Raw genomic sequence first — 25,421 nt, 5'->3', positions numbered from 1 at the left:
GAAATTGCCGCTAAATGGAAATAGAGCTCACAAATTCTCCTTTGAAAAGTAAATAAGAGGCAACAGGAAACATCATTTCATGAGATGGACTTTGCTACAAGGCTCAAGATAAACAGGAAAAAATATCACAATCATATTAATTGCAACTTAAGGGCAACAGTAGATGGAGGAGGGGGCCAATTCTACAAAGAATCCCATAAAATCTTCCAAATCAAATCAACTTATATGTTAATATTTGGTGACTTCAATGAACAAAAGAGGAGACTGATCAGAGTTATGCTTATATATCACAAATATTTTATTTGAAAAAAGTGTTAGGAATGTTAAGACATGGAAAGCACCAAATATAACAAAAATAAATCATTAAATTCTGACAGGTAGGAAATGACTAATGTGGGAATCATTCCCCTAATCAGCTATATACAGCTGACAACAAATTTGATGAAGCAAAAATTCATAAACATAAAAGAAATAATTGCGATGATAAAAAGATAGCATGTAATTAAGTGAACTTCAATCTGAGAGCACGGCAATAATAAATGTTATCCATTGAAATGTACAAATTGACTTTGACATATTTATAGAAGGAAAGGAAGAAAAGCCATATAATGGGAAAGCATGGGTGGATTGAAATCTGCAAAAAAGCAAGAGTACCTATACTGATGAGGTCAAGTTTTCACTGAAGTTACTTACCAACAAAATAATATCTGAGTGCCAAAACAAAGGAAAGTAAATATTCCAAGAGTTATAGTCAGGAGTAAAAAAAAAAAAAAAAAAAAAAGAGTTGGCTTAAGATAAAAACACAATACTTAAAAAAATACATACATTGAAAAAAATGCTCTAAATCACTACTGATTACAGAAATGCAATCAACTTTGAGATACCACCTTCCCCCTATTAGAATGACTAAGACAACAGGAAAAGATAATGATAAATGTTGTAAGGAATGTGAGTAAACTGGAACACTAATGGATTGTTGGTGAAGCTGTGAACTGATCTAGCCATTCTGGAGAGTAATTTGAAATTATGCTCAAAGAGCTATAAAACTGCATACCCTTTGATCCAGAAGTGTTTCTACTGGATCTGTATCCCAAAGAGATCTTTTTTTCCCCCCTTTTCTATGAGGCAATTGGGGTTAAGTGATTTGCCCAGGGTCACACAGCTAGAAAGTATTAAATGTCTGAGGTCACATTTGAACTTCTGATTTCAGGGCTGGTACTTTATCCACTTCATCACTAGCTGTCCCCCAAAGAGATCTTAAAGGAGTGAAAAGCATCCACATATAAAAAAATGCTTGTAGTAGCTCTTTTTTATGGTGGCAAAGAACTGGAAAATGAATGGATGCCCATCAATTGGGGAATGGCTTAATAATTGTGGTATATGAAAATCATGGAATATTACTGTTTAATAAGAAATGATGAACAGGATAATTTCAGAAAAGCCTTAAAAGACTTACATGAACTGATACTCAATGAAGTGAGCAGAATTAGAACAATATATACAATTACAGCAAGATTATATGATGACTAACTATAAGAGCTTCAGCTCTTCTCAGCAATACAGGGATACAAGGCAATTCAAATAGACATGGAATAGAAAATGCCACCCACATCCAAAGAGACAACTATGGAAACTGAATATGGATCAAAATACACTATTTTCACCTTTTTTTTTTGGTTTGTTTGCTTTTTTATTTTTCATGGTTTTTCCTTTTATTGTTTCTTCTTTTACAATATGATTAATATAGAATATGGTTACAATAACTGTACATATATAACATATCAGATTACTTGCTGTCTTGGGGAGGGAAGAGATAAGGAAGAGATGGAGAAAAAAATGAACTCAAAATCTTACAAAAATGAATGTTGAAAACTATCTTCACATGTAATTGAAAAAAAAATACCCTTGAAAGAAAAAAAATGAAATAGAATTGTGGTTTTAAATTATAATGACACCGATTTTATGGTACTCAATTTATTAAAAAATTTCATAGCAGAAATAAATGGAAAAGTAAGACTCACTTTTTGGCCAACTTCCTGAAATTCATTTATTATTACAAAAAGCCCAAGGAAAAGTCAATCTCGTTTTCATGTGCTTCCAGACAACTTAAGTCTTTCAAAATAAGATTTTATTAATGCCTTATTTTTACATCATCTTTATTATTTCTATGTAGATATGAAAACCTTCTTAAAACCCAGAAAATTGTTCCTCACAATAAAGAATGAAAGGATTTGGAAAAGCTATTTCAGCTAAACAACACATCAACCAAGTCTGACAGCATACATAGCATTCCATTTTCAAAGTCACCCACTTCTGCAACAAAAGGAGATAATACATGTATTTTATCAGATAAACCAGTCTTAAAGCATACCTGTTGCTCAAGATCTATACTTAAACAGTTTTTGGTAATGTTATCCTCTTCTTCACCTCTTTTCTTTGCTATCATTTTCCTTAACAAATCAGAAGGCTTCATTTGCATTAGGTATTGACAAAGGAGAGACATCTACCAAATGAAAGGCATAGGAGATGAATTATCAGTAATATTAGTAATGGAAGTTTCTTTTAAGTTTCTTTATGAATAATTACTTATGTTAATTTACAAGAATGGCACCAATAAACAAGCTTTAGTATTGTAGCATTACCTTGCTCTTCCTTCTTATACCTACCTTTAATACACACACACACACAGAGTTTCCTGATTACGCTCTTTTAATTAAAAGATCTTAGTATCTTACAGCAAACTTTTTGTTAAAATAGGTTTTTATTATTTAAGGATAAATTTTTGAATGGGCCAGCTGGCCAAAAATTTTGAGTTTTTATACATTTACATGAAAATCTTATTTCTTCAGGGTGTAATGAATGCTCTTTGAATCAGTAATGAATGAACCACTGAAATGTAGACGTAATGCTTAGGGTTGAATATGTCATCACTAAACTCTTGCATTTGAAGACTAATTACCAAGTTTGAGAATTCACTATTAATATGATTCTAAGTCTGTACCTGAATATTTTAAAGAGAAAATGGGTAAGAATCAAAAACAAGAATCCCAGCCAATTGTTTCCTATTTCTTCTTCCATGGGGACAAACACCACTATCTGCCAATCACGCATAATTTAAAAGTTATGCAGATAATAGCTGTCACAAAGTATTATAAATTCAAGTAGAAGTATATCCCAAACTCAAAGTATCTCAGATCTACCACTATAATACCACATATTTCAAATTTTAAGTGCTTTTCTACTGAGTTATTTCTTTATCTGTAATGTCTTTAAGTTTCCTTGAAGAAAAACAAATTAGAATCATTAAGAGACAGTAAAGTTAAATTCTTATGTCATGGCATATACCATTAACCAACATTAAAAAGCCAAATTTTAGCAGTTTTTAAAAAGATTATTTAGTAGCTTGTGAAAAGCAATTAAAAGAAGTCCCAGGCTTTTAAAATTCCTAAAGTGAATCCTTAAACCAAAACCCAGTCAAAAAGATATTCATACCTGCAAATCACTGGTACTTGGAATATCTTCAGGTTTCTTGTCCAGAAATTTAGCAATAATCACTAGGCTGAGATGCTGTCTCACCTGCCTAAAATGTACATTTTACATTTGTTTTTAAACAATATTTTTGGTTAGCAAAAGAGGTAGTGAGCATTTTTTAAAAGCATGATTTTTCATAGTCCTTAATTTAATCCAATTTTAAAATAGTTCCAAGAGAAGTATATTACAGAGCAATAAACGTTACTGATGTAAGAGGGGAAACATTTTATATCCATGTTTAATAAAGTCAAGAATGATTTCCAGAACCATTGTCCAGACAGTAAATAATACAGATTAAGTAGCAAACTCAAGTTTTTGCTGGTACTATATATTATCATAGTGAAAAAAAAAAAGAGAGAATAATACCAATCATCACTGAAAGGTAATGAGAAGCAATTAGAAAAAAGGAAAGAACTTTCAATAAGCATTTAGTAAGCAACTAAATACCAAGAGCTGGGAGACAAGTATAAAGAACAGAAAGATTCCCTCCTCCTAAAGAGCTTCTACTTTTCTGATGTAAATGCTATTACAACCTTTTTTTCCCTTTCCTCCCCAGAGTTTTAAATACCTTCCACGTGCTGTCCAGTTAGGGACAAACTGTACCAACCACAGAAGATTGTGATGATGAGTGGACAGCTCACTTATAGCCATACAGAGCTCAGGCATCTGAAAAGCAAAGATAAAACAGGAGTTAATTTCATGATAGTTACCATGCAGAGAATAAACAGCTGAAAGTTCATTTACATTGACTCAACATTTATTATTCCCAACCTTCTCCCCGCAAATACCAAATTTCTTCTTTTAAAATCAGTACATTACAAAGAAGCACTTAAAAGATTCCAATTAACTTATTACAGAGAAGTTAGAGCTCTTTGCTAAGATGAAAATTTTTGAACCTTCAGATTAGTTCAAATTGTGATCACAGATCATATAAATATGAAAATTCTACATCCATACAACACCTGTGATACTGATACACAAATCTCCTTTCTTCTCTAAATCAATTTATGCTCTTCAAAAAACAAAGTAATCTTCAGTGATTCCATACCAAGAATTTCACAGAAGCAAACTCCCCAAACTGCCTTCCCACATAAACAAAGGCAAATCTAAGGTAGAAATCACTTGAGTTTATAGAGCTATAGTAGAAGTTCATCTTTGTGTTGTAGGTCATTAGTGTGAAATTCAAACAGAAATGAGTCACTTATGTATACATAAGGATCTCTCTACATACTAAGCCACATATTGATTTAGTTTAATAGTATTATGTATGTTTTATTTATTTTGAGAAATACTTCCCAATTATATTTTAGTTTAATTTGGGACACACTAGGAAGAGTTGTTCACCACATGATGACATCTTTATTGTAGATGACATCTCTTTTAAAATCTAGTGAACTGTGTTACAGGTCTTTTCTCAAAATAACAAAATAATGTAAATTAAGTGTATAATATACAGGATCATGAAGGAAATAATTTGTTGAAATTGTTATCAACAGTTTTTAAAAATTCAGTGAGTACTAAACTTAAGAAGCTTAAGGATTATGGAAAAGGACAATTTTCATGCTTTTAAAATATTAATAAAACACATGCAGTCTCTTTCTCTGTGTCTGAGTCAATCCTCATCTGCCAAATGTCAAGTGATATGTTGGAAACAGAACACATTTTTAGTCTGTTTGCACGGAAAGTAAACCTCTGCACTTATAACACCAAACTAGTATTATTCTTCAGCAGTTTCATCTCTTACCTTTGTGTCCCAGTCTCTAATGTTTTTCAACAGGTTTATGAGAAGACTCTGAAAGTCTACTAGTGCAATCTGTTTCAGGTGCTTTTCCAAACTCATTTTCAAGAACATTAAAAGCAGCAAGATTATCTCTTGATCTGTGTAACCTTCTGGGTATACAGCTGTACACAAGCCTATAAACTTAACACACAAAAATAAATGAAATGTAATTTCTAAGGAAAAATATTTTACCTACAAGTCTATATCCAGAAAAAAAATATTCCTCTATGTTTTGGGACTTAGCAATGATTCAATCATTATAAAGACAGAACAAACATTATAAAACAAGATATTTCTGCTAACTCTTTCTCTAGTTTCCTAAGTTCATGACATTAATCAAAGTTCTTTACTTGAATACTGAACCTTAGCTGGATCCCAAAATAAAGTTGTGAGTAGTAAAACTAAATTTCTGCTTAATCAAGTCCTGACTTCCAAAGCAAAAGCATCATTTATTATTATCACTGTTTTTTTCCAGAAAGGGTATTATTCCATGTGAAATCTGAAACTGAACACAAAAAGACAAAAATAACTCTTTTTAAAAAACTGATAAAAGGCAAGTTTCTTACCTTAACTACATTTAAAATGTTAGTTTCTGGAAGACATGAAATAACAGTTTCTGCTATAGAATTTTCACCTTTTCTTTCTTCAGATATGTGTGGTACCTTAAAATTACTAAAAAATGAACAAAGAAATATGAAATACACGTAACATTCATTCAACAAAAGTTCTATTGGTCATTTTCAGAAACAAGGCAGTGCAAAGGAAGAGAAAGATAAATAAAAAATGACCCCCTAGAAGTCTGAGAAGATAAGATATCCAAAATAACAATATAACACAATGTAAGCATAAGTGACATAAACTTTAAAATACAAGTGAAATTCAGTGGAAGATAAAAGCACTAAAGTTCTATTAGGCTCTATCCAGATCATATTTAGAGTACTGTATGCAGTTCAGGAGAAGTCTCTGCAAGCTAAAGTGTGTCCAGGAGGATATCACGAATTCAAGAGGACTTAGGAATTGGTGATATTTAACTAAATATCAGTACTCAACTTCCCCCAAAACACACACTGTAGAGAGGTTTTAACTAGCAAAAAAACCCAAAAGGCCATATGTTGTGGATATTGTAGAAGGAATTATTGGTTACTATAGATTCAATTCAGCAAGCATTCATTAAGTCCCTTTACTTGAAGTACTGTGCACATAAAGACCAAAAACAAAACAAGTCACATCCTATACAATGAGGAGATTACAATCTGTAAGGGAAGAGAAAATATAAGCCCCCAAATAAATAAATATAAATTATATATCAAGTTAATTCAAAATAATTTCAGAGGACAGTAAAAACAATTTGAGAGTCAGGAAGGCAATGCATAGAAAGTAACACCTGAGTTGAAGCTAAAGGGGAGTTAAGGGTTAAGGTGACAGCATCAAGGGAACATTTATTAAGCATCTACTATGTGCCAAGCATTGTGCAAAACATTTTACAAATATTTTTTAATTTGGTCTCCATAAGAATCCTGAAACACAGGTGCCATTATTAGGCTCATTTTATTATTGAGGAAACTGAGGCAGACAGAGGCTAAATGACTTGTTAAGGAAATGGGAGAAGAATGTATTTACAATCATTTATCTAAAACTAGAAGGGATCTCAGAAGTCATCTAATCCAATCTCCTTATTGTACAGATGCTAAAATTGAAGCCAACAGAAGTTTAGTTAATGGTTACCCATAAGGTTAAGATTTCAAAGAAAGAAGAGATGAAATGGGAATGCAGAGAGGGATAAGTGAATAAAAGTCATAATGAAGATGAATAACTTTAGGAGAAGTAAGGGAGGGAAAGAAAAAAAGGTTATTGTCTGAGAGATGAATTTCAGAGTTCTGAATCAGAGGTCAAGCAATTCTAAATGATGATTCATAAGATTACAGATTTAGATCTGGAAAAAAACCTTAGAGGACATCTAATCCAACCCTCTCATTTAACAGTTAAGCAATTTGAAACTCAGGGATGTGAAATAACTTCCAGCAAGATCATACAAATGACATGTCATTCTTATTTGATAGTGTAGGTGAGGGACAGCGAGAAGTGAGAGGTAGGATAATGAATTGAGAAGGATATCAATATGTTCACTAAAATCCCAAAGTATGAGAACTAGAACACAGAGGACAGAGTTCTACGGTCTAGATGGGCAATCAATAAAGATGAATGAAGTATACCTCAAAAAAGGTGACAATGGCAGGAGAGTCTAGACACAGCAGCAAGGAGCAGAATATGCTCCTAAGATGGAAAAAATAGGAGAATTACAAGCCTAATATTAGGGGAAGTTGATAACAATAAAGTGAGAACTCCTAAAGACATAACAGAAAGGCAGAGAGAAACAGAAAGGGAAAGGTTGAAATATAGGGAAAAGGGAACCGGTATCTGTGACAATCAGTGAAGGCTAAATTGGAGGTGACATCTGTTTGGTCACGAAGGATGGATAGGTACTATTGATAGGCAGAGACTGAGATGCAACTCTGATTTTAAAGTGAAAAGAGAACTAGACTTGAAATCAGGAGACTTATCAAGCATCAAGAGACTTTGTGCAAGTTAATTAACTGCTCCCAGCCTCAGTTTCCTTACTTGTAAAATGAGAATAACACTTCTAATATTTAATTCTCAAGGCTGTTGCAAGAAAATATTTTAAAATCTTAAGTCACAACTTTAAGGGCTTTAAAAAAAAAAGATAGGATGATATTTAAGATCCTTTTTACCTCCAAATCTAAAATGCTAACAGAGGAGATATGAATATACACAAGCATTTACTAACCCCTATATAACAGACACAAGGTAACACTGAGAAAATATGGGGGGAAGGGAAAGAAGGGACTGATCAGGAAAGGAATCACAAGGATGGCAGCATTTGAGCTGGATCTTGAAGGAGAACCAGGATTCTAAGGAGGGTAGGTGAGAAAAGAGTACATTATAGAAGTAAGAGAGATAGCCAGAGCAAAGGCAAGTTAAATGGAACAATAAGGTCAGTTTAGTTAGTGTAAAGAGCACTGCAGCAAATAATATATAAAGAGATCAGAAAAGTAAGACAGGGCCCAGATTTGACTGATAAATAGGAGCTAATATTTCACTTTAGAGTTAATAAAAAATCATTGGATTTTATGAGAGGGGGGAAAGGAGACAACTAATAGAAGAGAGGGAGAGAGAGAATGTATGTAGAACATTCAGACTCATGTTTTATAGAAGATTATTTTGGGGGTGGCCATCCCAACTGGAATGAGGAATTGGAGGCAGAAAGATTAATTAGGAGCTACCTTGAGAAGTGAAGAGGACTTAACTAGAGTTAAATAACTATGTGAGTGAACAGCAGGAATGGAAGGAAGAAAATCAAAGTTCATTCTAAGTAAATGTAATCTACTTTCTATGGAAGGGACTAGAATATGGAGGACCTTGAGGCTAATAAGCTGGACCTTATTGCCTGTAAGATAATGAGAGCTAAAAAGAGTTTTTGAGCAAAGGAGTAATAAGAAAATTCATCAGACACTGATGAATATGATGAATTGGGAAGAGAAGATCCTGGAAGAAGGCAGAGAACTGAAGATCAGAATTCGTTAGAAGCCAGTTTGACTGTAAAAGGGAGAAAAACAGAATGGCAGTTAGAAGGCAAAGGAATAAATATGAAAATTAATAATAGTAGTAGGCAGTATTTATATCTAACTTATTATGTGCCAGGCTCCTTACAAAGCACTTTGAAAATATGATCTCATTTGATCTTCACTCCAACCTTTTGAGGCAGGTACTATTATTATCCCATTTTACAGCTGAGAAAATTGAAGCAAAAAAATTTTCCAAGGTCACAAAGTAAGTAAATGTCTGAGGCCACAGTTGAACTCAATTCTTCCTGACTCCAGGCCTAGCACGTTCATCAACTATAATAACCTTATTGCCTTAAGATGCAAGAGTCAGAAATTTGGTAAACTAATATGACAAATATGGAAATATGTTTAAAAGAACTGCACATTATTACCTACATTGGATTGTTTGCTGTCTGGGAGAAGAGGGAAGTAGGGAGAAAAGTTTTGAACACAAAGTCTTACAAAAATGAATGTTGAAAAATATCTTTACATATATTTGGAAAAGTAAAATACTATTAAGGAAAAAAAAAGAAATTTTGTGAGAAAACAAGGTCAAGAAAGCAAAAGGGAATAGTATAAAAGCAACAAGAGTTATACTGGAATATGGAAATGCCTCACTTTTTTTTTGAGGCAGAAAGAAAAAAAGAAAAAAAAAATAAGTTGAAGCAAAAAGGAATTAGATGAATGAGTTCCCACCTGGGGAATCTAGATTTTCTTAGTAAAGATCACTATAATTGCTATGTATTAAAAAATGGTGAAAGTGAAAATTTGAAAAAAGTGAATAATATTTACACTACTACTGCCAACCACCATCATAACTAACAATATTTTTGAGAATAGCCACTGGTAGGAATAAATGCTAAAGAATCTATGGGAGATGAAAAACAGGAACAATGAACATAGCAATAAGTATCTACTAACTGAAATTAAACAGGATTTGTTGCTGCCCATGTTTATCCACTGTCTGTAATTTTTTTCCAGTGACATTTTGCAGGTCAAAAGGAGGAATGAAAAACATAGATGGTCAGAATGATCCATACATGGCCATTATTAATTACAGCTTAAAGGGCCAAGAGGATCCAGAATGTTAATTAAGGGCATCATTAAAGTGGTTGAACATAGCATCTACTCTGAGTAGGATATCTAATATGGTTAAAGTGGTTAGAATTGAGCAAATTAGGGAGTGTCAGATAACTGCAGATCCTAATGAGAACAGAGCTGATAAAATGAATGATGGAAGAGGTTATAAGTTAGGAAGCTATAGTTGGAAACCTATTGAGTTCCAAGATAATTATCTCTCTATATACATTACTTTGAAATTGAATGCACATATAACTAATTAGAAGTTGTCAAACCTTCGAAGCCCAAATAATGGGTTAATTTTTATTATGTATTAACTCCAATGTATTTACTTATAGGGCACATGGAAAGGATAGAGATCTGAACTTTTAAGGTGCTTACAAAATTATAGCTATAGAATATTAATATTAAAAGAGAATTTACATATCAATTTTATCATGAGAAAAACTTGGTCTAGAGGGGATCCAATGTCACTCAGCTAGTTATGGCTAAAATTGTACAAGAGTCAATTCCCAACTCAGAGCTCTTTTTATTGTATTGCAATGACTCCTATAATCTGGTGTTCTGGGTCACTGGGTAAAAAAGACTTTTCAATTGCTAAGGTTTAACCACGTGAATTGCTTTTTTGGATCTACAGACGTTTGCATAAGAATGTATTTTTTAAAATCTCATTTAAATGGCAGCCAATGTTTGATATAAGATGAGGAAAATTTGGAAATATATTGAAAATGGTCTTTTTCTCTATTCACAACCACCTTACCATTCATTTCTCCCACTCCTCTTTCTATAAAGTTGTATTTTGCAAATTCAACTTTATGTAAGATATTCTGAAAAAAATCCCTATTCCGAAGCCCCTCTACAGTATTATGCTCTCTCCACTCCTGCCCCTCAGCTTGGCATTGTAGTGTGCAACCCTCCTTCCCCCCCAAATTCCTCCAACAGACTTGCTGAGAGACTACCACCACTTCCACAGCAGAGATCTCCTTATCTCCTCCACCATGAGCTAGTCCCTAAGTGTCTGTTCCTACTCCTACATGTGGCCTTTCCTCTCCTCTCTGTATCTGATGCCAATGTTCTTCCTCTTAGTTCCAATTAGTCCTCCTCCTGATCTCCCTTCTCTAGTCCCAGCCCAATATATCCTTCAACTATGTGCCAGCCCTCTCTGTCCTCTCCCTGCACATGCAAGAAGTGGAAATCCCCCTTCATTTCCTACTTCTGTCATCAAAAATTGCTTCAAGTAGAACTTTACAGAACAGTCCACTTACATAAAGCAGGAATTGTCTACTCAATCTCAAAAGGAACTGCAATTCCCAGAACCTTTCAATTTCACTTAGTCTAAAAACCCTCTTCTGGCTACAATCTACTTTCTAGACAAAAAAGATCCAGATCAGCTTTTCTCCTGACTGTGTTGATTCAGTAGTCCTTGGGCTACATTTCTATCTATTTCCTGTACATAGGACATACAAGAAAATTTGTGAAATACAACCCCCTATATCATGATTTGAAAATTTAAACCCTTTCCTGTCCTCAGACATCAATGCTAGTAAACTGTGAATAGCTGTAAGAAAACTTACAAAATATCTTCATTAAAGACAGGCTGAAGATTTTGCACAGGAAATAAACACTTAAAACTAACTCCCATGTTGACAAACACAGTTGCTATATCAGATAGTGATGGGATCCAAGGCCAACTTGATGAGCCACTAGTGGCATCTAGAGAAAAAAAAAAAAAAAAGACAAAATATTAGCTCCATAGACATTTTTCCAAATTAGAAAAAATTTTTTACATGATGTTCCCAGTTTCATGATGAAATATAACATAGAAAAGCAGTATTTTATAATAAATAAACTGAGTTTTACAGAACTTGGAATATTTGAAAGGCATACCACCAATCTATTATGTAGAAAGCCTATGGCTCAATAGATGACAGGAAGAAAACCATTCTTTATTCAACCACATTTACTAATCCTGTAGTAGTTAATCTACTACATCTAGTTAAACCAGTGTTTAACTAGATTTAGAAATAAAAATACTCTTGAGCTTCACCTTTTATCAAATTAAAGATAAATCACTTTCTACACACCTACATAATCCACAGATAAACAAGAACATGTTGCTATGTGCAGAAGTCTTCTCACAAAAACAGCAATTCCACCCCCTAAAAAAATTAAAACTGGCCTACAACTGTTATCCTTATCACGGTGCATGATGCCAATCTGTTTCTCAGTGTAATACTGTTTGTTGCTGTTGACTACATCCCAATTAATTTTTAACTTCCAATTATACCAACACTTCTGGCAAAGCAACCCACAAGCTGGGAAATTACCCAATTAGGGCTGTCACTTAAATGATTTGGAAACTCTTTTCTCCTGTACAACTGGAACACACAGATACTCTTTTTAACTTTGATCAGAAACAGGTCATGAGCATCTCACTCCATTACTACACATTTTGAAATTATACAAGCAATTTAAATCACTAAACACACTTAATCCTCTCCAGAGGCAGCTGGAGACACAGTGGATCAAGTGCTGGCTTAGAATCAGGAAAACCTCAGTTCCAGTTTACTAGCTATATGATCCCTGAGCAAGATGCTTCTCCTATTTGCCTCGGTTTCTTCAAAAATAAAATAGAGGAAATAATAGCACCTACTTCACAGGATTGTTTTAAAGATGAAATAAGAGTTCTTTTTTTTTTTTTTTTTTTTTTTTTGGAAAAGGTACTTAGCATAATTCATGGCATATACTAGGTAGTATATAAATTCTTATTCTCCTCTTTCCTCACACCACCTTCCTTCACCTAATCTCAAAGCAGGCAGTCTAACAGCTCTATACTCTCAAGACATAAAGAACATATCTTCATACTTACCATTTCTAATTGTTATGTTTATCAATGTATTCAAAAGTTGTATAGAAATGATACAATCTGTGTGAACAGACATCATCTGTCAAAAGAAAATCATCATTTAATTTTTTTACACAAAATTTAGAAGAAAGCACAATTAAAACCTTAGCAATTTCATGTGTTTTGTGATGAGAGGAGAAAGGCAGCATGTGTGAAAAGCTAAAGACAACAGACTGTGCTAGTCTCAGCTATGGATGGTCACATTAGCAGGTCACAATCTGACAATTTTTAAGTAGCAAAGCCACAAAAGACTTAACATAATACATATGACTTAAAAAGGGAGAGCTGGAGTCAGAATGTTGTACATATGAGGTGTTTGGATGGGGAAAGCAGCTGATATGAAAAAGATTTGGTTTTTTTTTTTTAAATGGATTCCAAGGTCAACAATTCAAGAGCACAATATGGCTTTTTTTTTTTTTTTTTAAAGAGTCATTAGGCTAATGGACCAAAGGAATGCTACAGATTGGAAGGAGGATGGTCCTAGATTTAATCGAAGCATCTGACAAGATCTCTTCTGGTATGCTTGTGAACAAGATGCAGAGGTTCCATCTAACTGAGAGTATACTTAGGTAAATTTGGAAGTAATTGAAAGGCAAAGCACAGAGTCACTAACTGATTTTCCATGCTGTTCCATGCTGTTTCCTAGCTTGGTGAGGCTGTCCATGACAGGAAGGTATGAGGAGTAACTATGCAAACAAGATGTTAGGAATCAGATCCCTATGCATTGGACTGAAGAGGCAAGACTGCTGTTTCTGCTACTGACTAGCTGGGCAACCCTGACCCTATCACCTTCCTTCTCTGACGCTCAGTTTTTCCATCTGTAAAACAAGGAGCTGGGGGAGATTTTTCAGGCTTCTTTCTGGATCTAACAACCTATGACTATGAAATAGAGCGACAAGGAGAAATGTCAATTTTCTTAAGCTTGAGGTTTTAAAAAATCTATTCCCTAAAAGACATAGTAAAGGAAACCTGGTTTGACAGAAATACATATCAAAAACAGATCTGACCACCAACTGTTAACAACCATCTCTGCTGGTAGATCAGTTTAGCTTTTGTCTATGGAATTAAGTGTAATTATAATTATAGGTACCATCAGGTTTTACATAACCCAACAGGGATGAGGGGAGGCAAAATGGAAAGAAAAAAAATCTTCCGATCATTCATGGCAATTTCAAGATCAGCAATGGGGAAGATTCTACTGGTCAAACCATAGCTGGAACATTATATTCTTTTATATTAAGGAAGATGCTGAAAAAATAGTGACCAACCAGGAAGAAGGATACAGAAAACACAAGACTTAACAAAGGAAAAGCAGATACAGAAGACTTAGGGAAGATGCCTTCCATTTCTACAACTAGCAGTACTGTTTAGTGGAAGGTTTATTGAACTAGGAGATAAGATTAAGTGCTGGCTTTGGATCTGCAACCAGCTAACTCCAAGATAGTGGCCATCACTCACTTTTCTTGGTCTCAGTTTCGTCAACTATAAAATAAAAAGTTTCGGACTAGGTAATATAAAAAGTCCCTTATAACTCTTAAAACTTCTCAAGCATATCTTATAATCTTAAAATGTTACGTTTTAAGAGACCTTAGGGATCACCTAGTCTATGCCAGTCATCTCAAAGAAAAGGAAACTGATGCTTAAAGAGTCTAAATGGTTTGCTCAAAATCTCAATGCTTTGCTCTTCAGTCCTGTTTCAGGGATGTCTTTTTCTTCAAGATCCCAAATGGAGTTTTCTTGACAAAGATAGTTGGGTGGTTTGCCATTTCCTTCTCCAATTTATTGTACAGATGACAAAACTGAAGCCCATAGAATTAAGTGACTTGCTCAGGGTCATACAGCTAGAAGTATCAGAGTCACATTTGAAATCCAAGCCTGGCATTTTATCCACTGTCATTATCTATCAGCCTAGTTAGTGGCAGAACTAGAACTCAGGTCCCCTGACTATCAAGTCGATTTTTTTTCTTAACTAATCAAAGTATTCATCATATTCCCCAGTCATTATCTCTAAACTCATTTCTATTGGACTGGGGAAGAAACTTCATGTCACAAAAACCCAGAAAGAGGAAAATACTAAGATTACTATGATGAGCAGTTTGCTGACTGGAGTCACCTTCAATTTCTCACTCTCACTTCACATATTAGTTGTCAAATTTCTTTGACTCTACTGACCCAGTTTTTTTTTTCACATCTGTCCCATTGCCTTCACCTTAACTGAGACTCGTGTCATCTCTCAACAGCCTCTTCACTAGCCTCTCTGGCTCCAAGCTCTCCACTGCCCAAGTGATATAATCTAAAGCACCAGCCTGACCACAACCCTCTCTTGCTCAATAAGCTCCAAGGCTTCTCTCTTAGCATCAAATAGGTATTCCTCTATTGGGAATTTTAAGTCTTTTGCAACTTACCTTTCTAGCCATGACAGATATTATCAATGGGGATTTCTTTCTCGATGTTCCCCAGATACAACATTCCATCTCCCATCTCTGTAACTTTACCCTAGCTCTTCTTCATTCCTACAATTTACTCCTCTTTATCTGAGTCCCTTAGTATCCCTAATATATTTCCAAGTTCAGACTAAAGAACACATGAAGGCTTTCCTGATTCTCTCAGCTACTAGTACCCTTGCCCAAAATACCTTATGTTTGAATATACTTACATGTATCATGCATGTATATGCTACACATATGTATGGCTACACATGTAGTCACTGTGTCCCCATTAAAAATTCAATTCTCTTCCAAGTAAGGAATGTTTCATACTTTGAACTTGTTTCCCTAGCACCCAGTATAATGCTTGGCAAAGAGGATCTTAGATACTAAGTAGTGAATTTTTTGTTACTTGCTTTCCTCCCTTCTTTGACTACAGGGACCAGTGCATTTGTCTTTGTCTCCCAAATGCCTAACAGGGGCCAGTACATTGCAGGTACTTAATAAATGTTGTTGGTTGAATTAGGCTAATGCTTCTTACTTTCTAACACCTTTCTAATGAACTTCAACTCATTCAAACAAATTTATCTAGCACTTACTGTGAACAAATTATTGTACTAGATGCAATGGTGGATAAAAAGGTCAATTAGACATATTTCCTTGTCTTCGAGGAATTTATAACCTCATAAAGGAAGATAACCCCAAAAATAAGGTTAGTCCATTATTCCTCTCACCTGAAACAGCCACTTTAACACAGGTATAGGACACTGGATGTAGTGATAGGCAGTGCTGAGATATCCTTGTGTTGTTAAAAAAATTTGCTGTGGTTTTTCTGATCTGTAAAATAAGGGGGGGGGGGGAGAAGGAAAACCAGTATTATACCTTAGGACATTGAGGTAACATTCAACTGTAAATGAAAAAGATCCTGATTTAGCTAGTATATACACAGTGATCTCTTGCACTGCAGCTGTTAACAATACCAGTCATAAATAAATTTGTTCAACACAATTTACCTTTGTTAGTTTAGGGTCTGCTCTGCTGTGGTAATGGCTGTGTTCAAGGAAACTGGAACTGACTGCTTGCCACAATCTAAGCTTTTGGGAAAGCACTAGGAATAACATCTTTTATAAAAAAGCTTGGAGATGGAAGACGGATAGTGCTCCAGCTTACTACCCTAGCATGTTCTACAAGATTTTCCTTACCTCAAGGCCTATATCCCAGAGAAATTTAGAAGTCAGTCCCTTTCCTCTCTCTTCATTGTTAGTTAGGCCTGCCAAGCCTAAGCCTCCACTTCAGTGGAGTAATCTACTTCCCCCCTCTTTCAGTTTAGGTTTGGACAAGCACACCTCCCTTCTCTAAACTGAAGTGGAAAAATTAAAACTTTTGTTATGAAATTCAGGGGCAAACCAAGGTAGAAGAATAAGACAAATTCCCATCATAAGAGAGGATGTTATCTTCTCTTTAACTCTACTGAATTTCTACTCTGAATCCCCTTGTACAAGACCTAGAGAGTTGTTCCTCCAACCTCTACTCACAATTGCTTCTGGAACATCAGACACCATGTGCATCTCTATCCCCATCTGGGCCTTGATTATCTACATATCAGAAAGGGACAGGGGCAAGAGCATATGATTGGTCTTAGTTTCTTCACCTGCCAGATGAGAGAACCAGGCTGGAATGAGGACTTCTAAAAAGGTCCCTTACAGCTCTCCACTTTATGATCCTAAGATACCTTTCAGTTCCAAACCACCTCCCCTCCCCCCCAATGGTTGTTTCTACTTATTACTCTCTACTCCCTTGAAATGCCTTTGGTTCTCTTGCAGAGGAGTCTGAAATTCCATTTAGACTCTCTTTGCACCATATTAGTAAATACCCCAGGACTACTGAGAGTCAAACAGAGGGGCAGATACCAGCAGCTATGGGATAAAAACCTACTTGAAAAGGCTCAGGTGTAACTGCCATTCACTCTTCAAGTTTGGGGTTTTCACTTGCATTCTCCTTAGATGTGGAATGACAATGTTAAGCTAGACTCCCTGGAACCCATTATTTAAAGGAAAAGATTTCCTGGGACAAACTACACCAATTTTGGATAAGTATCATAATGAACTGACTTGTCAACTTCTATTTTCAATTAGACAAAACATGAAGCAAAAGTAAGTTTAAGAGTATACCAGACAGGTTATAAAAAGTAATCACCTCTGAGAAGAATAACGTTTAAGAGTAAATTATAATTTCAATATTTGTATGTGTACAGTATTTTTTATTTTACATTGTAAATTTTCTTTGTTGCGGTTCTTACTTAAGGATAAGATCTTCAATAGCATTCTTTGGAACAAAATTACAGTCCCTTAAGTCCAGTGTATATTGAGTAAAAATTTTTCCAAAATCAAAAAACTGAAATATTTCTTCACCAGGATGGTAATCAGGAATAGTATCAAGAGCAATGAAGAATTTCCTTATAAACTCCCTAAAAACAAAACAAAACAAAACAAAACAAAAAAAAAAAAGCAAAAAACAAAAAATGTATTATTGAAGACTAGAACAGTATTAGTACAAAATAAATTTTTTAAAAATTCAGGTGAATATCAATTTCTGCATCTTCTGATGCTTCATTTTCATCAACTTTTGTGGAGGACTAAATGTTAAAAGTTTACTCAGATTCAGTCAAATTTAGAGATAGCAAAAATATACTAATCAATCAGGAAATCCAAGGTACAATAGTTTGGGTTCTATGGGCAAGTTATTTCACTTGTCAGTGCTCAGTCTTCTCATCTACAAAATAAGTAGCTCTAGTAGTCTTTTAAAAACTCTTATACAAAGTAAATTTTAAATGATAATTCATTTTTATGTCATTGCTCTAAATTTTGCAAAGCACTTTTCTCATAATCACTCTACATGGAAGAGGAAACCTGAGATTTTATAACTGAGAGGTTATTCAGATCTAAGTTCCTTGGACTTCAAATCCAAATTTAAATCTTTCCACTATACATCCCTGATCCTAATCTAATGATTTAAATCAATCTTTGATTAGGGAGATTAACATGAAACAATGTATAATCTTAGGTCTGTATAAACATGTCTCTTTTTTTGCTATTAGCTAGCAAATCATGGTGTCTGAGAAAAAGTTGAACTGAGTCAGGAAATAAAGGCACTGAGAAATTCGGCCTTCGTGTTGTCACCTCATCAAGATGTACCTTTTCTTCTAACTCAATCATCCAGGTTTACAAACTAACTAGCAATATCACAAGATGGAATTAAATCTGTTGATTTAAGTATCATATAGAATTTGAAACATAAATGAAATTAAATATATGTTTACAAAAACTTTTTACCTATGCTCTTCTTGGAGTTCTCCACTGTCATCTGTATTTCCTGATTTTTCTATCTCAATTTGGGTTTTTACTCCCTGACCTTTCACTATATCTTCTGTTAGCACTTTTTCCCATTCCACTGACCTAGGAGAGATAAAAGATTAGCATGACAAATACAATTTGTATTTTAAAGACCTCTCAATTTTTATGACCAGTTACAACACACAAGAAAGCCTTTGTTATAAAATACCTTGCTATAACAAAATCTAGTCATTTCATGAACCGAGTTATGATTCAAAGCAAAATGTAAAATTCACTTTAGTTGAATTCTCTAAAACATGTTACGTCTATAAATTGAGTATTCTTGTCCCCAGTTAGTAATATTCTAAAATGTTCAGTACTAGTTTTCCAACAAATTTCCTCTATCTTCCAATAGTTCAATATTATCTTGAATATTGTCCTAAATAATTTATAACAAAGGGAGTACAAAGTCCCAAGGGAATGGAGCCAGCAGCTTTGTTTACATATGACTTTTAGCATATATTCCTTTATTTTATATTGGCCAAACAATAAAAAGTTTTTAGATTGTTAATTAAGTTTCTCAGTAGGTTTAAGTTCTTTTAATCATGTTTTCTACAGACCCATCAAATATATAATCTAGAATTAACAAGTAAGAATCAACTTTTAAGGACAGAAAATTATGTCTGTTAGCACTGTACAAGGAGCACTGAAATACAAAAATAATTGTTACTTGTGTTTTTGATCCTAAGGCTTTGTCATATCAATCAGGTGCTATTGTTGTGGAAAATAAAAAGATATTTTATAATGCCATTTAATAAGTTAATATTCTGTTTTAAAATAAGCTTAGTCAATGAACAAGATAACGCATCTCAGATATAAATTGATACTATATGAAGAGATACCATTAAAAAAAATCAAATATTTTATGTTTTCCTTATGGTCATTATCACTTCCCGATGATCATCTGTCTCTATCCAACAGAACCCTTCATTGCAATACAACGTTAGTGAAGCAAAATAAACCAACACAAGCAACACATTGGCTATATCCAATGAGCTAGTTAATGTATATCATCCTTAGAATATGACCCAATTTACATCTGTTGTCCACTGGTTCTCTGTCAACAAGAGAGAAACATATTTCACCACTAGTACCTTCAAGTCAAAATTTAAGGAAACCATATCTACCAATCTTGGATGTCTATGTAGACAAAGAAAGCTACAAAAACGGAGTCTCTTATTCATTTGTACAACTCAGATGAGCTCTTTGCTGGTAGAGAAAGTTTAGTCTAGGGCCACACAACCCTGAGTTTAGTGAAATCAGGCTTCATATGAAGGATGGTTAATCTAATAAAATAAAACAGTGCTAACCTTGGAGGATTTTCGTTCTCCTTCAGTATGAGCTCTAAGGGGTTCTCAAAACACTGGTAACGAATGCTTACCTACAATGAAAAGAAAATTTGAAATATACTTGTAACATAGCTTTTAATGGCAGAATAAGGCTATCTGGGGAATTGCTATTCAGGAATCAGATCATTTTCTATTCCATGCCTTCCAAATATGTAAATAGAGTTTTTAACATTCATTTTTGTAAAATTTGATGTTCCAAATTTTCCCCCTCCCCCCTTCCCAAGACAGCAAGCAAACTGGACATGCTTCTTTAAACTGATTTATGACACTCCTATCAAATTAGAGATTTCAATACTAAGATATTCAATAATCCATTCTTCTTTATATAACACTAACCTTAAATCATAAAAAACAGTCCATAATTCAAACTTTAGTGTTATATCTCAGGGGCAGCTATGTGACGCAGTGGATAGAGCACCAGCCTTGAATTCAGGAAGACCCGAGTTCAAATCTAATCTCAGACACTTAACACTTCCTAGCTGTGTGGCCCTGGGCAAGTCACTTAACCCCAGCCTCAAAAAAAAAAAAAAAAAAAAAAAAGTTATATCTCAGCTCCACTTCTTATATTCTGAACTCATTAAAACACAAATTCTAAAGTAATGCTACCACCTAAAATGAATTCATAGGTAGTTACTCAACAACCAAATTTCAAAACAGATATTTTAGAATTTAGTTCAACTCTTTTCCCAAGATATAATTATCTTGCCTTTAATTCTTGACATCTCTACATCCTAACTTTATTTACAAAGGACAAAAACTAAAAGTATACAGGGAACTCATTTGCTAAACTAAGAATATAATAAATCCAGCATTTTAAAATTTATTTTTGGGGAGGGAGATTGTGAAGCAATTGGGGTTAAGTGACTTGCCTGAAGCTGTATTTGAATTCAGGGCCAAGACTCTATCCACTTCACCATCTAGCTGCTCCAGCATTTTTTTTTTTAAAGTCAATGCTTTTCCTTAACCTACTTTCCCCTTTTCAAAGTAATACTAATAAAATGGAACCACTTACTGAATCGTTTGATGATAATGCTCTAGGCTTTTCTGAAAGAACAAAAGGTTCTTCTGGAGATGAAGGTTGACTAGAATTCAAAGACATCAATTGTTGTAGTGGTTTTAATACATCATCTTCCTCATCACTTTCCAGTTTGCAATCCAAAGGTTCCTCATCACTATCAAAATCAAGTTCTTGTTTTTTTCTTGGCAAACAACTAGTGGAACTGGAATTTTCTAAGTTTTCATATGATAGCTTTGGAATGTTTGGGCTGCACAAAACATCTCCTCCAAATACAGCTGAAGAAACCTTAGTAATACTACTGGTCTGAAAAGGCCAAGATTTACTAGATGTTTTCACTGAAGATGTATTAGTAACATCTTCGAATTTCCTCTTTCTTCGTTTCTTGATCCTGGGCAACACAGGTGCTTTAGGTAAGGTGACCACTCTCTCTTTTTTAGAAGATGAAATAATGCATGTTTTGGCATTTGATACCCCAGAAGAATCAGCACCTAAAATACATAAAGGAGAAAGTGAGTATTTCATTTCATTTGATGCTAAATTGTAGAAAGCTGTATTTTTCTGAGGACTGATCCTGGTTTTACATCTCACACAAGAGGTAGGATCAGAATTCAGGTCCCTGGCTTTTTTCTTTTATAACGTATTGCCTCACAAGTATATAAAGTTTACTATATGGATAATTTAATTAGGACACACAACCAAATAAGGATACCCTAAAGTGTAAGTTTTTCAGAATCCTAGTAAGTATGACATATTTACAACACATTTCATCCAATTATTAAAATATCTCAACTTTTTTATCTCAATTTGCCTGCTTACACAGACATCCTACTTTCTTTCTTTCACTGCAGGTGCTCCCATTTCTTGATAGGAAAAAAAACAAGTGAGAAAAATTGGTTTGCAATGGATTTGTTCAGCCATTTTAGCAATGTAAAAAGAAACGAATGCTTATAGTCTAAATGGCTTGTATAGTGTCACAGTGCTTTTGATGTCCAATTGTTTCATCACTGCCTGATTCTCCATAACCCCATCGGGGATTTTCTTGGCAAGGATACTGGAATGGTCTGCCATTTCCTCCTCTAGTTCAATAAAATTATATCTGAAATGGAAGCAAAGACTTGCTCAAGAGAGCAAAGCAGGGTTATTATAATTTACCATTTTTCCTCCACTAGTGAATTATGATTTCAAAAAGAGTAAGGCAGAAAGTGAGCTAAATCTGGGGTCAGCAGAGACTTGGATTCAAATTCCACAGCCATGCAATGATGGCTAAGATACAGCCTCTCTGAGACTTAGTTACAATTTATTTGTTAACAACAAAGTGTTCTCCAAATCCAACCATTCTGGAGAGCAATTTGGAATTATGTCCAAAAAGTTATCAAAGTGCATGCCCTTTGATCCAGCAGTGTTACTACTGGGCTTATATCCCAAAGAGATACTAAAAGAAAGGAAAGGGACCTGTATGTGCCAAAATATTTGTGGCAGTCCTTTTCATAGTGGTTAGAAACTGGAAAATGAATGGATGCCCATCAGATGGAGAATGGTTGGGTAAATTGTGGAATATGAATGTTATGTGGAATATTATTGTTCTGTAAGAAATGACCAGCAGGATGAATACAGAGAGGCTTGGAAAGACTTACATGAACTGATGCTGAGTGAAATAAGCAGAACCAGGAGATCATTATACACTTCAACAACAATACTGTATGAGGATGTATTCTGATGAAAGTGGATATCTTCGACAAAGAGAAGATCTAATTCAGTTCCAACTGATCAACGATGGACAGAATCAATTACACCCAGAGAAAGAACACTGGGAAATTATTGTGGACTACTTGCATTTTTGTTTTTCTTCCCATGTTATTTTTATCTTCTGAATCAAATTCTTCTTGTGTAACAAGAGAACTGTACGGTTCTGCACACATATATCTAGGATATACTGTAACATATTTAACATGTATAAGAATGCCTGCCATCTAAGGGAGGGGGTGGAAGGAGGGAGGAAAAGTTGTAATAGAAGTGAGTGCAAGGGATAATGTTGTAAAAAATTACCCATGCATATGTTCTGTCAATAAAAAGTTATAAATAAAAAAAAAAAAAAAAAAGTGTTCTCAACAAGTGCTCTCTCAATCTTTAGTGGAAGAGTTCATGTAAAGAAGAAACCACAATTCTTCCTAAATAAATAATTTCACTTTTGGATAGTTCTCACCATTGGATAGTTTCTCTTTAACCGAACCTTAGGCTACATTTTCTTTTCTTTTTTTTTAATTAAAACTTCTTATTTTTCAAAACACTATGCACGGACAATTCTTCAACATTAGCCCTCGCAGAATGTTTGTAGCAGCCCTCTTTGTAGGGCCAGAAATTGGAAACTACGTGGATGCCCATCAATTGGAGATTGGCTGAATAAATTGTGGTACATAAATATTATGGAATATTATTGTTCTGTAAAAAATGACCAGAAGGATGATTTCAGAAAGGCCTGGAGAGACTTACATGAACTGATGCTGAGTGAAATGAGCAGGACCAGGAGATTATTGTATACTTCAAGAACAATACTATATGATGATCAATTCTAATGGATATGGCCATTTTCAACAATGAGATGAACCAAATCAGTTCCAATAGAGCAGTAATGAACTAAACCAGCTACACCCAGCAAAAGAACCCTGGGTGATGACTATGAACCACTACATAGAATTCCCAATCCTCTATTTTTGTCCACCTGCATTTTGGATTTCCTTCACAGGCTAACTGTACACTATTTCAAAATCTGATTCTTTTTTGTAAAGCAAAACAACTGTTTGGATATGTATACATATATTGTATTAAATTTATACTCTAACATATTTAACATTTATTGGTCAACCTGCCATGGGGGGAGGGGAGGAAGAAAGGGAAAAATTAGAACAAAAGGTTTGGCAATTGTCAATGTTGTAAAATTACCCATGCAAATATCTGGTAAATAAAAACTATTAAAAAAAAATTAGTTCTTGCAAAACCTTGTGTTCCAATTTCCCCTTCCTTCCCCCACATCCTCCCCTAGATAGAGCAAGTAGATAGCAATATATGTTAAATCTAATATATGCATACAATTATCTTGCTGCACATGGAAAATTTAAATCAAACCAGAAAAAACAAAAAAAAAGAAAGAAAATAAAATGCAAGCAAGCAACAATAAAAAGAGTGAGAATGCTATGTTGTGATCTATATTCAGTTTCCACAGTCCTCTCTCTGGGTGTAGATGGCTTTCTTCATCACAAGATCATTAGAACTGGTTTGAATCATCTCATTGATGAAGAGAGTCACATGCTATCAGAATTGATCTATGTATAATCTTATTATTGCTAAGTACAATGATCTCCTAGTCCACATTCATTTCCCAGTGTTCTTTCTCTACGTGTAGCTGATTTTCTTTCTCTGGGTGTAGCTGATTCTGTCCATCATTGATCAATTGGAACTGAACTGGATGGATCTTCTCTTTGTTGAAGATATCCACTTCCATCAGAATACATCCTCCTACAGTATTATTGCTGAAGTGTATAATGATATCCTGGTTCTGCTCATTTCACCTAGCACCAGTTCCTATAAGTCTCTCCAGGGCTCTCTGAAATCATACTGTTGGTCATTTCTTATAGAACAATAATATTCCATATACCATAATTTATTCAGCCAGTCTCCAACTGATGGGCATCTTTTTGGGATATAAGCCCAATAGAAACACTGCTGGGTCAAAGAGTATGCAGTTTGATAACTTGTTCAGCATAGTTCCAAATTCTTAGCCTACATTTTCAGACTTTCTACCTATGACTCCTAATTCTGTCTGGCTTTTGTGAGCAAAATAAAATAAGTCGACCTTGAAAACCAAATAAAATAAGTTTCTCTTTCATTTGCTATTCCTTTAAATATCTGAGGACAACAATCTTATTTCTTTAGTTTTCTCTTCTCAAGACTAAAGATCCCCAATTCCTTCAACCAATCCACACATTTCAGGGTCTCCTGTCCCTTTCTTCATCCTAGTTCTCTTCCTCTGAAGATAGTCTAGCTAATCAACGACCATCTTAAAATGTAGCAGCCAGAAAGGACCACAACAACTCCCACAATAACTCTAGATATTGTCTGAGAAGGGCAGATTATAGTGAGATTTACCTCTCTCATTTTGAAATTTTTTTTTTAAATGAAGTCTATTAGCAATTTTTAGCTAGTATATCACATTGACAACTCACACTGAGCAAACCACTAAAGTTTTTAAACTAAAGCCTTCTAAACTTTTTCATATAATATAGTTATACTTATCACATCTTGTATATAATCAAATTATTT

General features: G+C 34.4%; 1 protein-coding gene across 2 annotated transcripts in view; it reads right to left on the bottom strand.

Annotated features, from left to right (window-relative positions):
* SLF2 (SMC5-SMC6 complex localization factor 2) overlaps nucleotides 1-25,421 on the bottom strand; it is a 47,048-nt gene that overhangs the window by 8,731 nt on the left and 12,896 nt on the right. The window contains exons 5-16 of one of the 2 annotated variants that reach the window (XM_074295335.1): nucleotides 21,099-21,592; nucleotides 20,048-20,118; nucleotides 18,678-18,800; nucleotides 17,645-17,812; nucleotides 16,080-16,182; nucleotides 12,884-12,959; nucleotides 11,589-11,727; nucleotides 5,878-5,983; nucleotides 5,276-5,452; nucleotides 4,100-4,197; nucleotides 3,493-3,580; nucleotides 2,372-2,503 (exon numbers count right to left, since the gene is read on the bottom strand). In XM_074295335.1, the coding sequence (XP_074151436.1) occupies nucleotides 2,372-2,503; nucleotides 3,493-3,580; nucleotides 4,100-4,197; nucleotides 5,276-5,452; nucleotides 5,878-5,983; nucleotides 11,589-11,727; nucleotides 12,884-12,959; nucleotides 16,080-16,182; nucleotides 17,645-17,812; nucleotides 18,678-18,800; nucleotides 20,048-20,118; nucleotides 21,099-21,592 (1,775 nt within the window). The remainder of the gene's footprint in view (nucleotides 1-2,371; nucleotides 2,504-3,492; nucleotides 3,581-4,099; nucleotides 4,198-5,275; nucleotides 5,453-5,877; nucleotides 5,984-11,588; nucleotides 11,728-12,883; nucleotides 12,960-16,079; nucleotides 16,183-17,644; nucleotides 17,813-18,677; nucleotides 18,801-20,047; nucleotides 20,119-21,098; nucleotides 21,593-25,421) is intronic. The other variant, XM_074295337.1, reaches the window with a different exon arrangement.

This window comes from Sminthopsis crassicaudata, chromosome 2 (genome assembly GCF_048593235.1).
Source record: "Sminthopsis crassicaudata isolate SCR6 chromosome 2, ASM4859323v1, whole genome shotgun sequence".
Taxonomy (NCBI): Eukaryota; Metazoa; Chordata; class Mammalia; order Dasyuromorphia; family Dasyuridae; genus Sminthopsis; species Sminthopsis crassicaudata.
Note: the sequence above shows the minus strand (reverse complement) of the source record. Positions and strands in the feature narration are given on the sequence as shown.